Below are 15,536 nucleotides of genomic sequence, written 5' to 3'. Positions count from 1 at the left end.
AGAGGCGGCGTAACATTCACCGCGATGCTTTGGGTAAAAACTATAAACTTGGAGCACGTGCAGAGCCCCCGGGATCGGCTTAACCGGGACATTTTCCTCCGGCCAGATTCCTGTTGACAGTAGAACCACGTCGCTTGAAGATCCCGGTGCTTCTTACACCGATCTCTCTTCGTGGCATAACCTGTCCTGCGTTGCTAAGGATCAACACTTTCGGACTTGGACAAGCGGGCATCGAGCCTGCCGTTGCGCTGCTTCCCCATTCATGCGTTTTAATCGTCGGGTTCGCACGGCCTTTGTCGTCTCTCTGCAGCAGGATATGGGGTTGAAACTAGTCGCTCACCAATCCAACCTCTCATCGTCGGTTACGACGATTTTCATCGTGGTACGTGCCTTGACGGCCTTTCGGAGGGATGCTGACGCTGACGCTTGACGGCGGATGAAAACCTTCTGGAATTAATTACCGTCGACGCGACTCTAGACGTCAACTTCTCCGAACCCTCGGAGTCTTGTGAAGGGGGCAGCTTATTCAGGTGCATAATATTAAGACACTGTCGCTCCATTTGTCCGTTCTTACAACGATTGAAACTCGGTACGAATTTATTTCAGCAACTTAGTTTACTAATTTCGACAAATTGATCCGGCAGTTTCGATTTTCCACATTTCCTCGATGGCGATTTCCCCTTCGCCCGCGACAGCTCGCGAAGTCGTTTTGCGCTCCGCGTTCTCCAGATGGCCGTGATCACTTTCTGGTCCTCTCATCCGTCCGGGCCTCGTTATTTTTTCCACCCGCTGTTTTATCTCCGTTTCGAAAGATATCGTGACGGCGCTGCCTGAACAGGCGCGAAATATGCCTCCGGCTTGACACGCTCGCTTCTTCGATGGTTGCCTGTGTAAACAAGAGATGTCTGCAGGAAGAAATCGGGGGACGAGATTCTTCGACTTGGGGTCACGCGAGGATCGCGCGTGGTTGAAACAGAACTGAGAAAGGGGGAATTTCCTGCGCCCCCTAGCTTTGGCAGGGCCCGAAATTTGGGCCAGAACAGGCCAAGCCTCGGTACTCCTCGAGGCCTCGTTCGGCATCGTAGACTAAATACCATCGTAAAATTCATCTCTGCATGCCCGTTGCAGCGTGTTTCAGTGTTTGGCTAACGGCAAGGTACGAGACTCGTTTATACGCGCGTCTGCGTGTTACGCACCTATACAGATTTAAGCTCAAGTCTGTCATGTAACGCGGCAAATGCGTAAACACGTTCGTGTTACACGTATGGAAACGTCGAATATTCGATGCGCCACCGTTTCTTGCCGAGTAATTAGAGCGAGGGCCTATTTCGGTGAGGCTTTTCACGAGGCGTTGATTGAGCCAGGTCAAAACGAGTGGAAGAAATTTATTTCTACCCCCTTTTTTTCCTACTTTTTCTTCTTTTATTTCTTTCGAACAAAGGACCATTTGTGCACTGTTGCGCTCGAGGGGCTTACCACTCTCATAATGACTGTCCCAAGTATGACACCATTGCATATGTATTTCACATATTACATAGTTATTACACTGGTATTACATGTATGGCATAGGGATTACAATAGTATTGCATGTATTGCATAAGTATCCCATAAGTATTGCACGTATTCCACAGATAGTGCACAAGTATTACATACGTATTGCATATGTATTACACATAGTATTACATGAATTACATGACCATTGCATGACTATTGCATACTAATTATACAACTATTACAAGACTATTACATGACTATTATATATTTATATAGATACACATTATATTACTGTAAGATGAGTATTTCTCAGTATACCTATTAACAATGGTTTTTGTCTCACTGTCATTAATTGCATCCCTGAAGTCTTGCTTGAATTACATTAAATAGTTTATTGCAACTATTTTTTTATAACCTCTTTTACCCTCTAAATTTCATAATAAAATTTGCAAATCAACCTTTAAATATAGTAAAGAATAATTCAACGCAACCATAATTTATATATTATAATAATATTCTCTGTATATTTATGCTAATAGTACTCTGGAGAGGTTAACGATACATAATTATATATATTTTTTAGCAATTGAGACGATCTTCAATTAACTTTTAAATCACAGCGTACTCTAACAAATCAGAATCACTGAATACATGATGACGTCTTCGGTCAATTTTCGGGTTGCTCAGAATTAGCTTTATTTGATCTCCTGTTACATAACTTGTATCGTCCACATCTGGAAAAACGAATATGGAGCTCGACGAATTCGTCACTTTTCGCATGAATTTGACTTCATAATCTTCCTCGCAATCTCTGTCTCTTGATTGGATACTTTTAACAACGCCGATGTAGTATTTTTTGGTTTTTTTGGTGAGAAATTCGATCAGCACAAAATTTCCGATATTTGCATCTTTACCTGAAAATTCAAAACGTTGTAACCAGACGTGCAATGATTTCAAATGAAATTTTTTCACAGCAGTATTACCTTGGAGTGAAGTTGTAGGAATAATCTCGAGGATTAGTTTCAAAACTAAATCCGAATAAAAAATATGCCCATCAACTATCTGTGGTGTTGGTAAAGTTCGCATATATCCAGAAATGCATTTGTAATCATGTGACCCCACTGGTGCCGGACGGAGACTAGAACTTATTAATCTATACCAGGTACATAGTACGCCAATACTTTCATTATTGACGTCAGCGCTTAATCTGGAGTATTCTCTTTGTGGGTCTGTTTTTCCAGTTAGATAGACGAATCCAAGAACAAGGCCTACTCTGTATTTCGTTTCTGCCTCAGTGTCTTCTCTAAAAAGCATCCATGTCCCTATACTTATTTCCGGATTCTCTTCGACAGTATTTGATCTAGTAGCTGATTCCTAGAAAAACAATAACATTATACGGAGAACCAAGAAGTTGAAAATTAACACTTTTTGTAGTCATCACAACGACAGGATGTGCCAATGATGGAATCTAAAAAATTTATGAGGTTGAAGTTCGTAACGTTAACGTAACGACACATTATTTGAAAAAAAACTATGTTTTTCAACTTCGTAATTGCTTTACAGAGGCTGTAGTTCTGATGTGGGTTGACTTTGCTTGATTCAAGCCACTATTTATTGATTACTGCATTTCTAAAAAATTCTAAAGTTGCAAAATGGCGATTTTCTTCAAATTGTATCGTCTCGTTAACGTTACGAACTTCAACCTCCTAAAAATTTAGAATCTCAACCAATTGCCGCATAAATTATACAACTCTATTCGTTGGGGTTATACATTTACCATAGAATAATGCTGCATTATATTTTTTTTCTAGGTGTAGGTAGGACATTTTCCGCAGTATTTTAATGAGTCTGGGTCATAAGGAAAGATATTCATTACTTATTTAGGAAGAGTTAATATCAAGCTAATAAGTACCTTCTTGGACAAATGCGGCAGTTCGATTTCTCGTACTCTCTGAAGTCTGTCGCTACTTAAACGGTGCTTGGTTTTATTAAGCAGCCAACAAATGGACGATTTTCTAACGACGTATTCGGCTTGCGACGAATCACGCACGACTGCAAATGGACTCGTTTCATTTAGTTGAACTGTTTGGGTGGAGTAATTTTTGAGTTCCAAAGTTCCTGTTACAGACTGCAACGTAATCATATCATGTTCAAGTTCTGCAGATATAGTGTCTTCATTTGCGCTCTCCGTTTCCTCGCTGATTTCTTCGCTGTCAGATTCGTCGTCTGAGTCTAGTTGAATAGACTTTGCAGAAAAAGGCAGTGTACATAAGATATTGTTGAAAAATATACCAAGGTTCCCGAGATCTTCAATAGCTCGACATTTCGCGTCTTCAACGGTTTTCTGTATTTCTTGATTAGAAGGTAGTGGATATGTGTTGACATTGATTACACTTTTTCTCTCCCTAAATCTTGGAAATATAATATTTTCTGACTCTTCGATGATGATTTCATTTTGTACTTGAATTCTATTGAGACGATGAATGATGTCCATCATGCTGCAGTTGACAATAGTCGAGTACGTGGATGACATTGAACGGACTTGTCGGAAAAAGCTTTCACATGGTTGACTACTATATAAAGATGGCAGGAAGAGTTCTGGTTGGTCCGAATCTCTCAGGCGTATGATGACGTCAATAAGCGTATGAGCATTTATTTCAATGCATGTGTAACAGTTGGAAGTTATAAAATTTTTGCCCAAAGTGTAACTGTCATTTGCCGAAATCCATGCACGCCACATCCTTAAACAAAACACAGAATACCAGATGCTAAATATTCTTTCCAACGGCGTTAATTCAGAATCGATGTATGAAACTACGGTGTTATGTAGTATTTTCAAATACTGACATGTTCCTTCGCTGCCAGGTACTGTATCATTGAGTAATTTTCTGACATTTTCTTGACATATTTTTTGAACAGAAGGGAAATTCATTTTATCCTTTGGGTCCAAGTCAGAATAAGTTATCTGGTGTTTGTCTTTAGATTGTGACTGTATCAATAGTTTCAGGTGACTAACAGTCGCTATATTGTTTCCCATCGGCAGAACAATTGAGTTTTTGATGAAGCGATTTCTTAGCTTTGTACCAATGTGTACAGTATCCTGGCAAACAAAGTACTCACTGCAAAATTCACTGTTGAACCATGTCCAATTTTCTTTACCAAAGAGTAAATCAAGATTCGAAATACCTATTTGGCTTTCAATCCTCATCGCTTTTAACAATCTTGGATCACCATCCGAAGAAAATCCTAATACTCTTATTCCGAATTGCTGACATTGTTCGTAAATAAATTGGAATCTGTTAAGCACGTGTTCGGCTGTGAATTTATTGTCGGTTCCAAATATGCACAGACAAAATGACGCCGCATTTTTTTGTAAAGGCTGTGCCATAATTGTGTACGCCAAAGAAGCAATTGGAATATTTTGCATCGTTTCTTCCATTACTTTTGGTGACGTTGCCATGAAAGATTTGCACTTAGGCATTCCATTTTTATCTGTTGGTAATACCAACCCAATTAATTGGTTAGTTTTTGGGTCATATTGCACGGTGCCAGTAATACGCGTCGCATCTTCGCTTACCCATATGACTAGAGGCAGGTCGGCCTTGATTAAGTAATTTTTCAATTCCTGCAATCGAAGCTGCCCTTCAATGATGTCTGGTCCGTTTTCTAACAAATACCGACTGACAGATGAGGGGGATGGTAGAGGCAAGTTCGCGCATAACGTTTCGTACGACAATCTTCCACCAATCATGAAAATATACGATGCAAACTTTTTCACTGTGCAATCGTATCTGTTCCCGCAAGATTCGGCCTGACTTTGTTTGTCAGAAATTCTCATCAATTTTCGTACTAACAAGTTACTTTTACTGTTTTCATTGACTGTTGGACAAGACTTCGTTAATTTTTTCGATGCCGATTGTGCTAATAAATTTTTCACGCAATCCTTTAATTCTGCATTATATTTCAACAGCAATTCCATTTCGTTCAATGTTGGAAAATAATATGGAATCGTTCTCTCTGTAGTAATACTCTTCACTCTTTGTCGGTAGGATTTGTCACTTCTAGTTCTTAGATCTTTTTTAATTTTTTTTTCACAGTCGGAACTTTTTGTATCTATAGTCTTAGTATTTTTGGTATTACTAGTCAATGGGGTTGATAGAATTTTCTCGGAACAAAGAACCCCTTTTACATTATTCCGAGGTTGAATTCCCCCTGTAACTCATCATTTGTACTTTCAACTATCACAGCTTGTGATCTAACATCCGATTCATCATTTGGCTTGTCACGTGCAGATACTTCGAGTTCTTCATCGCTTTCAATTCGATTTTTCGACCGTTTAGTAGGTTTCGCTTCCGTTTCGTCATCACTCTCAATTTCTCTAGTAATATGCCTTTTTCCCCTGCTTTTTTCAATTTTAATAATATCCCTTCTTATTTCAACGGGTGTGACTAATTTCACGTCTTCGATAATTCTTGGTAAATTTTGGCCGAGCTTCTGGTTCTTGTTTGCGATACTGTCGCTCAAACTAGCATTTGTATTCCAGTTATCATTGTCATTGGTGCCTTTATCGAATACATCCGTAATAAGTGGTTGAACCTCGGGTTGAACCTTTTTACAACTAGAAGTAAAAGCTGTAGTGTTAGCGACGACGTTTTTGAGAACATTTGCTGTATTTTTTTCCGCCTGACCCGATTTTGTATCAATTTTATTGCTATTGTTATGCTTGCGAGGAAATAAATTTTCCTTCGAATTTTCCACAGGGTTCAAAGTCAAATGTTTTTCCTTTACGTGCTTCATAAAATTTTGACATACCCAACGAGTTTTCCTCGGTACTGATTTCCCGTATTCGGCTTTATGCGCGGTAATTTTAGTTTTACACAGGCAACACGATATTTTCCCCGAATAGGTAATTTCTTCGTCAACGTCTTCTTTGACAGATACCTCTATATACCGATTTTTAGGGCTTTCTAAATAATCTTTGAAGGTTTCTTCACCATCTGGTTGCTTAGAAAACCAATTTTTAATGAGCATGTATAATTGATCTTCTTCACTCAATAAGTCCTGTGATTTTCGTGACTGTGGATCTGATTTTTTTCCCGATACAGCTTTTAGCGTTTCCTTGGTTTCTTTTTTTGCTTTGATGTTAGTTAATTTTTCATTAATATCCTGTTCGGCCGTAGCAAAATGGTTCAACCCCTTTTCTATAATATACTTCTGAATTTCGAAGAGGCAAAACCTATGTCCTCGTAGTATGCGGAATTGTTCAGGTGTATTACTGTAGATACCGAAGAAGTCTGATTTTGTGTAACCATCTTCGCCTAACAATCCCAGCATGTCAGTTTGGGCAAATTTCTCCATTTCTAGAAAGGCTTCGCTTGAAAGGTTTTTCAGAGCGGCCGCTGAATCGAAACCCAGACAGGTGAGGAGATGCTTCAGGTACAACGGTGGATCAACTCCAAGTTCCTTCCTAATTACGACCCAAAACTTTTGTTCTTTAACATTTCCAGCGATGGTCTTCGCCATACTCTCCTTTTCTGCCTTGCTCGCTGATTCCTCCATGCCTAACTCCAAGCTAGTTTTAGATCAAACATCACAGTTACCTGCTGACATTGTGAATGTCAACTAGAGTGATTGATTCCAAAATATAGTACAATTTGTGACACTTCTGGAATGAACAATGAGTAAGGAACCAGGACAAACTGATAGAGATCTGATTTCTTAGAACTTTCAACGAAATCGTATGTTTTCATGAAGTCAATTGAAAAACGCATAATTATTGAATCTATTTGGAATTTAATTGAAATAATTGATAGTGTGTCACAATTTTTGAGCACTTGTAGATGATTCTGTCCTGCACTATGCGACAGTTAGGATTTTTCTTTTATTTTTCATTTCATAAATTGGTAGGTGGTAAAAAAATTAGGTCATATTCTTTCTTTTCTCTTGGATTGACGCAAACTTAGAAGCAATACAACGGATCGGAAATTACAACAATATCACGTCACCCATGCTAAGGTATATTTACTTATATTTATATAACAAAAACCGCTGAAATTCAATTGCCTGTAACTTTTGTACAGGTCAGCAAGAAATAATTGAATATTTGCCAGATCTAAGCGACAGATTAAATTAAGTACGTACCTTTCCGTCATTCACGTGTTGTAGCCGGCAGACTCACACAATCAAGTCGAGAAATAACGGTCCATAGGTTATACAAACAGTTGCCAATACGAATTTCAAGGTTATGTCACGAATCCGGTAAACACTGTAAAGCGCATGCGCTTGGTACTGCGCGCGCAGGTATTACATGACTATTACATGCTGTATTACACAGGTATTTCATGGTATTTCATGACTATTGCAACCACCATTACATAATATTACACGACTATTACATGGTATTTGCATGATATTGCATGACTATTACAGGGTATTACATAACTATCGCACAGTATTACACGGCGTTACACTACTATTGCATGATATTACACGAATATTTCATGGTATTGTACTGAGATTACATACCATTGCATGGACATTACATTTGCAGCTGTCCCAACTATTACATGAGTGATAAACCCCTCGGTTGCGCTATATTTTGTAGCTCGAGAAAGAAGCCTTTTAAGCTAAAACCACAAGAATGCTCAACGGTTACTGAGTCAGTCGGTAATTTACTGCTAGTTTTAACCCGCGCACTTAGCTTGTATATATATCTATTTGAAAAAAAAAGGTAGTTTGAAAAAAGGAGAATGGTAAAATAATACTCGCTTGCGCCTAAGCGTATACGATACTTGTACCACGTGTATGTATATATCTACATATGTGTGATACGCGCATGCGATGATGAGATTTATTAAATAAATAATTTACGGCTGTTACGATTACGTCGCTTGGGTTTCCCTGGCATACGACGTAACGCGGTCGACTTGATAGATGTGTAATCGTTCTATCTGGTCAGACATATTTTTACTCCTTCGCTCATTCTTTGTCGGATAGATTCGACAAGAAAAAGAAAGAACAAAAAATTACGATAACAAACGAGATAGAGAAGCGAACAATTAATTATACGTATAATCAGTTGTTCAAAAAAATTCCCCGATGTTGGTACAGTCGATTCGGCAGATATACGAATCGGTGTGTATAAAAGTGACAATGACTCAATCCTCCGTTCGCAAAAGAATAAAAAAAAAAAAAAAAGAAAATGAACGACGAAACCCACAAGTTTATATTTTCAAACATTATGTTACACACGTATAATTTATTCGATCTTGCGTACTTTTTATTTCAACAAATAAAATTTCGCCTCGCTTAAAACAACAAAATAATTGACCAGTTCCATAAGATATACTAGCAATTGCAAAATGATTTCTCTCCACTTTAAATAACCTAATTTAATCCTAAAGCACGTGTTACAACCATCGATTTGTAATTTATAACAAACACCACTGAATGCTCGGTCTTTTTATGAAAAATAATAGCCATGTACCTGTCGCGTGTATAATTTAAATGGCTAGCTCATAACGATATGCATACGCGTATACGTATATATACAATATATATATATACACATGACCATTTTTAAGGATGACAATTCGCTCTAGGAGCGCTTTCGTTCACGATTGGTAAGCAGCAACGCCGTATAAGGTAGTCACGTGACCAACACAATAGACGATCTCGTGACGTGCATAACGAAAGCACGCGTCGCGAGCTTACAGATAGAGGCAGAGTTATACCTACACGCGCGGCGTGCTTCCTGTGCGCAAGCACGTTGTGTGCCGGCTTGGGCGAAGGAGTGTTGGTGGGTGGGGGTGGGGGGCAATGGGGCACGCCGGGGTTTCGGCGGGGGTGGGGGGGGGGGGGGGGGGGGGGGCGTCGCCGCACGACGGCAGCACGCGCGCCAAGAATATTTATAGACCTCAGAGTCGGGGGAGTCTTTGAAAATTAGTCGCGCCTATCGGTCGACTTTGCTTTCGAAACCATACATATAATACGTATGTACATATATTTAGGCATCCATAGTACGACATGTACACGTATACTTACGTACGATACTTTATTCGCATAATTGCAAGATGTCTGTTTTTTAATCCGGTATACGCGTGCGTATCAAAATTATACCACGTGAATTACGACATTTGTGTATGAAAAAGTGTCGATTAATGAAGGATATATGCGATGTTGCATTTGCGAGGGGATCGCGTACTTGAAATATTGTAAGATAAATGAATGTTGGTTTTAAAAAGTATTTGAATGAGAAATCCGTACATTGCTGTGACAATTGAACTCTTTGGTATTATAGATTGATGCGAAAATACGTTACGAGAATTCTGTCCAAGGAATCATATTTTTGCGAATAAATTATACCGTGCTGTAAATTCATGTCAGATGTTAAGAATTGATTTCAGGCTCGTAGAAATTTCGTTCAAATGATGATCTGTAAAATTTCCGTAAGTATGAAAATTCGTTGGAAAGAAAATACGTTTTCAGTATATGTGCAGCAGCAAAGATGTAAACATAACAAGAATAAAAAAAGAGTGAATTACTCGTTGTAGTGAAAAATATAACATAAATTAATGTTAATTTTTAACGGTGTACTTCACGAAGCTCGCTTCGTAGGTAAATGAATCGTTACGGCCGATATTAGTGCAGCGAACGAAGATCCGAGATTAAGGAGTGGGACACGTTGGCGGAGAGTAAGGAACAAGTATGCTAATGCCTTGTCTTATACGTATAGCATGTGGGTAATATATGTGTACAAGTCTAGGTCTGGAGGACAACGTGGGCCTATCTCAACGGAGACTAAGTGAAAGCAGATAAAACGAAAAATGGGAAAAAATGACGAGAAAAAAAAAAAAGAAAAAGAAACGGAAAAGGAACAGTGGGAAAAGGTGCGCGATAGCTGATAAGCTATCCGACCTCGGGTTGCACTCCAACTGGTTTAACCCTGTTTCTAATGAATTTACCTAACAGGAATTTTGTCAACAGTTTGAAGCATTTTTTCTCGGTCAGTTGGAAGAAGGGGAAAAACTGTAACTTACACGTACAACGAGAACCTGGTTTAGAGATAAAATTTTGAAGGAATTGTATCTTTAACGTTTATGACGTTTAGATGAGTCATTTGTTTTATTACGGTTTACTGAATCTCAGACAATTTAATAAAAAACTTGCGTTACAACGGTTTTACCTCGGCATGAATCGTCACGATACGTTACTAACTTCAACATGATTATGTATCTACATCATATGCCCTCGGTAAACGAACACTTAGTAGTCAAATTTGTTTATAGATCCATCAGAACGTATGGACGTGGAAGAATTTGCTGTCCCTCTCTTTGTAAATACACGTAGTACCGATAATTTAATTTCCCAGTATTTTCTAAATCGTTATCACGAAACGACGGTACGTTGCTCTTTCGGAGAATTTCATTACTCACAATCAGTAAAAATTTTCTTCACGTTGTTCATCCTCGATGCAAAGTGAACTCAGCGCTGCCCGAGAAAAAGCGAATTTAAAGAGTACGAATGTGACATATTTTCCTTCTTCGAATCTTGTTACCAGTACTGAATGTACACTATTATATCTACATAACACCAAAGATAACAATTGATTAACGATATTGCAGAGTTGGCAAGCTGGGGTCAACGCGTGATACAATTTGTTCACATATTAAACCATTAACGACACGCGACTTTGACGCGAATGCCGGACTTTTGTTTTCCTTACAAACTTCCTTTTTCTCCTATTTTCCTCACAGGCATTATCGCGGCCTTATCACTCGAAAAAAGAACTTGTTTATCTATTTACTCTACTCGCTGACGGCACGCAGGGTGTTTGCTTATGCTTACCCGGCATACATTTGAGGATGTCATTGATTTCACGTACAGAAATCCGATGTTCGGTGTTATGTTTCAAGTTCAATCGCTGCGGGTATTATTTAGCCGTGGTTGTATAAGAATTTGAACGATTTGTTGCAACGTCATTTGTGTTTCGGTACGAACATTGGGGAGAAATATAAGATTATCGTTATAATGGATTCCAAAAATTCAATCAGTCTGGAGATATTTGTAATCCTGTTACTGTAATTATTATTTAATGGTTGCAATATTCTTCGAGAAATATGTTACTTCAAGGAATGCGTGCTACTTACGTGACAAGAATTATCATTCGTGAAAATTAATGAGAAAAAATTCTTGCCTTATGAACTTCCAGTTTTTCATTTTAACGATTTAATTTCATTGATTATTAATCGTAATACTACATACACGTATCGTGAATACTTTACGCACCGTCGAAAGAAGAAAAATATCATATTTTTATTGCAAAACAAGCATAAACTGTAATCGTCGTACATTTGTTCAGAGATCAAAGGTCGTCAACTCTAAGACTCTTTCACAATACTATCTCAGATTAGTCATTTATGTAATTCAACATATCTCATATATTCACACGTCATGGTTAAGAATATACTTTAAAACGCAACTTGGTAATTATTTTAATTCAAATGTTTTCGGTTTTCTTCTCATTATTCGCAACGAATCTTTCGATCATATATTATTCTCAAAGCTTACGATGTAAGTTTAATAAATGGAAAACTGTTCGACCGTATAACTTGAGGTAAAAATTGGGTTTTGATGTTTGGAACACACGAATTTGAAGGTGATGTGGAATGAATTCAAACCGCCTTGGCATAAAAATGATTACACAGGTATTATTTATTTTTTGCAAAAGTGACGGTGATAATTAATTTTTTTCATCGGGTGCTAATCGTGCTAGCGTAGGAAAGTGTTTTTTTTTTATTCTTTGAGGAAAGAAAAAAAGGCGAATTAAACGTAGCACAAGCAATTTACTTTACCTTGGAATCGGGCGCGAGGATCTGCTGATAATTATATCACGAATCGTGTAAAAATTGAGCCTAATACCTTACTTGAACACGTTGTCTAGTATAACTGCAATTGGATCTGACACATCGCTCAAAGAAAATTCTCAAACTTTGACCAGATTAGTCTTGGCACGGTTAGTGAATTATCTGGTAGATGGCACAACCTTTCAGCGGTTAATATACCCTACCCTGATCGCATTCCCGTTTATTACCTAATTTGCAGTATGCCGAGTTGCCCCGGTCTCTTTTTCTCTCTCTCTCCCTCTCTCTCCCTCTCTCTCCCCATCCGCCAATCGGAATTTTGCAACTTTTTGAACAGATGGCGCGTGCTGAACATACCACGCATCGTGCACGATTCGTTCGATTAATCCGTGCATCGAATATTATACAAATTTCGTTACGTTGTTTTATTTTTTTTTTTTTTTCATTTTTTCACAATCGATATTTAGCAAGATAGAAATGTGGATTTAACATTCTGCATACGCTGCAGCATCGTCGGCACTTCAACCAACAGATGCATAATTCATTCGGTTTCAACCTCGTCCATCCATTGCACCCATCCGTCCATCCATCCATCCATCCTGCATCGTCCACCATCCCGCAGCCATCCGAGCAAAGAAAGAGATGTGTATCGGACCCTTGGCGGGTTGAGGGGCGGCCTTGTCTCCTTTTCAACGTCCGCGCCTCGAATCTAAACATCTTTATCTTCTTCACGCATCTATCTCGATATATACATATATACATTACATACAGACGCCGATGCGAGTGCGGTGCAGTCGGTGGTACAAGAGGGACAGTTTACGTCCTATCGAAAGACGCCTAAACGACCCTGCTGACAAGCCTCCTCTCCCTAATACGAGTTCACCGCTATCTTTATCCCGCAAAAAATCTAACTCTGAGTCGGTCACGACTATTTTTTCAAAGCGAAAAATAAGAAAATGAAAAAGAAGGAGTTGAATCGATTTCGCACAATAAGATGTAAGAATATCGCCGGATGCACGCTTTTTGATTCGACGATATCTTCTCGGTAAGAGTGGGTGTTTCGACAATTTCCAAGACCTTCGTATCTTGCGAACTTGAAGGAGACGTCGAGAGGACCGGAGTCACTCGACCGGGAATTAGGACCCAACGTACCGCTGCACGGTTGCGACGGCCGTTGTTGTCTGGTCAGGAAACGGCTACTTACAACTCGTCAGCATTACGCTAATTCGAGGCTCACCACGACTTACGAATGATAAGGCAGCGCACCCGTCTTTAAGCCCGAAATATTAGCCGCCCCACTAGCGTGTGGGTGAAAGAGTAGCTGCTAACGCGGTTCACCAAGTTCACGTCCTTCTTCTCCGGTTACACGATAACCGCCCACGCCGCAATCGTCTGTAAAGTCTAAAGTCGAGAAGATGCCTCCAATCGGCATGAAAATTTGCTAAATTTTCCAACGAGTCGGCGATACCTGGACTCTGGGCTTTGTTTTGTTACCAACTTCACAGAGAGGGCATTGTTCCTTTTTGTTCAGGGAGGAAACCACGTGTCCCTGATTCCCGAAGGGATCTGCCGTTTCTGGCGTGGCATTCGAGTCGGCACGAAATCGACCCTCGAAGTCGTGCCAGCCTTCATGCCGGGGCATCTGCGCCGAATTACTTCGGCGCGCGGCTCATTAGAGAACTTCCTCTCTCTTCTTCTGCGTAAATTTCTGGTTCCTCTTCGTCCCCTCTTCTTTATTTCCTTCACACCCACCCGGACAAAATCCTGCGGATGTGCGATGATTTTCCGGTGAGTACAACGACGAGAAGGTGAATCGAGCCGTGACGGCGACGACGGCGTCGCGACGCGAACCCTTCTTCCCGGAATTCCCTTCACCTAGTCGCAGGACGTCATCCTCCCCAATAACCGCAGACGTTTCACGCGCGATATCAATTTCGCGTCACCTCTGGCAATTATTCCAGACACGCGCTTCGACTTCTAGTTCCCTTCAAGTTTACTCTGGAATAACATTACCCGGTCCAAAAGTCCTCGACGCTCTTCTTCGCGGGATGAAGACGAGACTCCTCGCTATCTCCAGTTTCGAATCTGTTTAAACAATTACAAAACCGTTCACGTAATCGTTGGACGAAACTCTACCGCCCGGATAGGTTGACGCACGATGCCAACGCGAGTCGGTCTAGCTATTTGGTCTTGTATAAGGTAACCCTGGTGGTGTTCGCCGCTCAGCGGAAGTCCATCGTGATTTGTTTTGACACCGGAAACAGTGCACGTGTGACGTCGACAACGCCGGCTTGTACGCACCCCTGCATCCCCCTGCGTGCCTTCTCTCCTCCTCCTCTTTTCTTTCTTCTTCTTCTTCTTCTTCTTCTTCTTCTTCTTTAACCACGTCTTTTACCGTTTATAGCGCGCTGTGTGTATCTTTTACACATCGTCCGTTCTTCGGCGCAGGCGTCACAGAGCGACTAAAAAACCACCCCTGCACGTAAAATGTACGTACATTTCTTACTCCGTTGCACAGGGGATCGTTTATTTTTCGAGGATTAATAAACAAGAAGCTGATTGTTGCTTAAAAAATTTATCGATGTCAGATGATTTTTATTTCATTCAATGCGATTCTACAATCAGACGTAGATTTCATAATGGCAGCACATATTTCGAACTGTCGAAATCATTTTTAATCACCAGTTTCATACGATTTCGGATACATCTCGATATTCATTTTATTTACTGAGAATATAGTGAGCAATCGTCTTCCAAGAGTCTAATTACTACCGTCTGTCGAATATTTACAATTGTTTGACTTGACGAAAGAGAGAACGGAAGAATGTTTTAATGTTTCTTTCGTTTTGTCTCTATTTTTTTGTCGCAATAATTTGACGCGTGACTCGACTCAAGTTAAAGACTCTGTCTTCTACGTATTGTACCTACGTGTATATATATATATCTGTGTGTGTGTGTGGGGTAAGATTTTTATAGCCATTTGTTCGTTGTGAAACGAACAAGCCGACTTTTGTCACTCGGCTATATAGCTATACGTGTATTGTATGTGCAGCAGTATTATACGCCTATGAATCCGGTCATTGTGCATTATGTTAGGTTATTCTAGCTTTGTAGTGAGTACCTAACGACATTATACCTACCATAGACTCTGAACAACGACGATATACATGTGGGTATATT

General features: G+C 39.8%; 2 protein-coding genes and 1 long non-coding RNA gene across 6 annotated transcripts in view; 1 reads left to right on the top strand and 2 right to left on the bottom strand.

Annotated features, from left to right (window-relative positions):
- LOC124295035 overlaps positions 1–15,536 on the top strand; it is a 49,801-nt gene that overhangs the window by 12,273 nt on the left and 21,992 nt on the right. The window lies entirely within an intron of this gene.
- The window catches only part of LOC107218891 (fibroblast growth factor receptor homolog 1), a 55,028-nt gene that overhangs the window by 26,378 nt on the left and 13,114 nt on the right, over positions 1–15,536 (bottom strand). The window contains exon 1 of one of the 3 annotated variants that reach the window (XM_015656925.2): positions 12,348–12,506. The exons of 1 other annotated variant lie outside the window; for it this stretch is intronic. The gene's annotated coding sequence lies outside the window, so the exon portion shown is untranslated. Of the gene's footprint in view, positions 1–12,347; positions 12,507–15,536 lie in introns of those variants that run through there. One more of the 3 variants, XM_015656926.2, reaches the window with a different exon arrangement.
- Positions 1,488–5,476, bottom strand: LOC124295034. 2 transcript variants are annotated; one of them, XM_046743084.1, is made up of 4 exons: positions 4,681–4,804; positions 3,407–4,235; positions 2,478–2,868; positions 1,488–2,408 (listed from the first exon to the last, which is right to left on the bottom strand). In XM_046743084.1, exons 2-4 carry the CDS (start codon positions 4,232–4,234, stop codon positions 2,104–2,106), a joined length of 1,524 nt encoding a protein of 507 aa, XP_046599040.1. In that variant the 5' UTR covers position 4,235; positions 4,681–4,804; the 3' UTR covers positions 1,488–2,103. The 2 variants fall into 2 exon arrangements, with proteins under 2 accessions (XP_046599040.1, XP_046599039.1); XM_046743083.1 differs by having other exon boundaries at positions 3,407–5,476.

Source organism: Neodiprion lecontei, chromosome 6, assembly GCF_021901455.1.
Source record: "Neodiprion lecontei isolate iyNeoLeco1 chromosome 6, iyNeoLeco1.1, whole genome shotgun sequence".
NCBI lineage: Eukaryota > Metazoa > Arthropoda > Insecta > Hymenoptera > Diprionidae > Neodiprion > Neodiprion lecontei.
The sequence above is the reverse complement of the archived record's forward strand: the minus strand, read 5'-3'. Positions and strand labels throughout refer to the sequence as shown.

What these genes read in the sequence shown, in the direction of transcription:
- LOC124295034 (XM_046743083.1), bottom strand. Translation starts at nt 5,473, where the DNA reads ATGGAATTGCTGTTGAAATATAATGCAGAATTAAAGGATTGCGTGAAA. An exon ending in TGCCGCATTTGTCCAAGAAG is followed by an intron (nt 2,869 to 3,406) that starts GTACTTATTAGC and finishes TTGTTTTTCTAG; the next exon opens with GAATCAGCTACTAGATCAAA. An exon ending in TCCTACAACTTCACTCCAAG is followed by an intron (nt 2,409 to 2,477) that starts GTAATACTGCTG and finishes TTGAATTTTCAG; the next exon opens with GTAAAGATGCAAATATCGGA.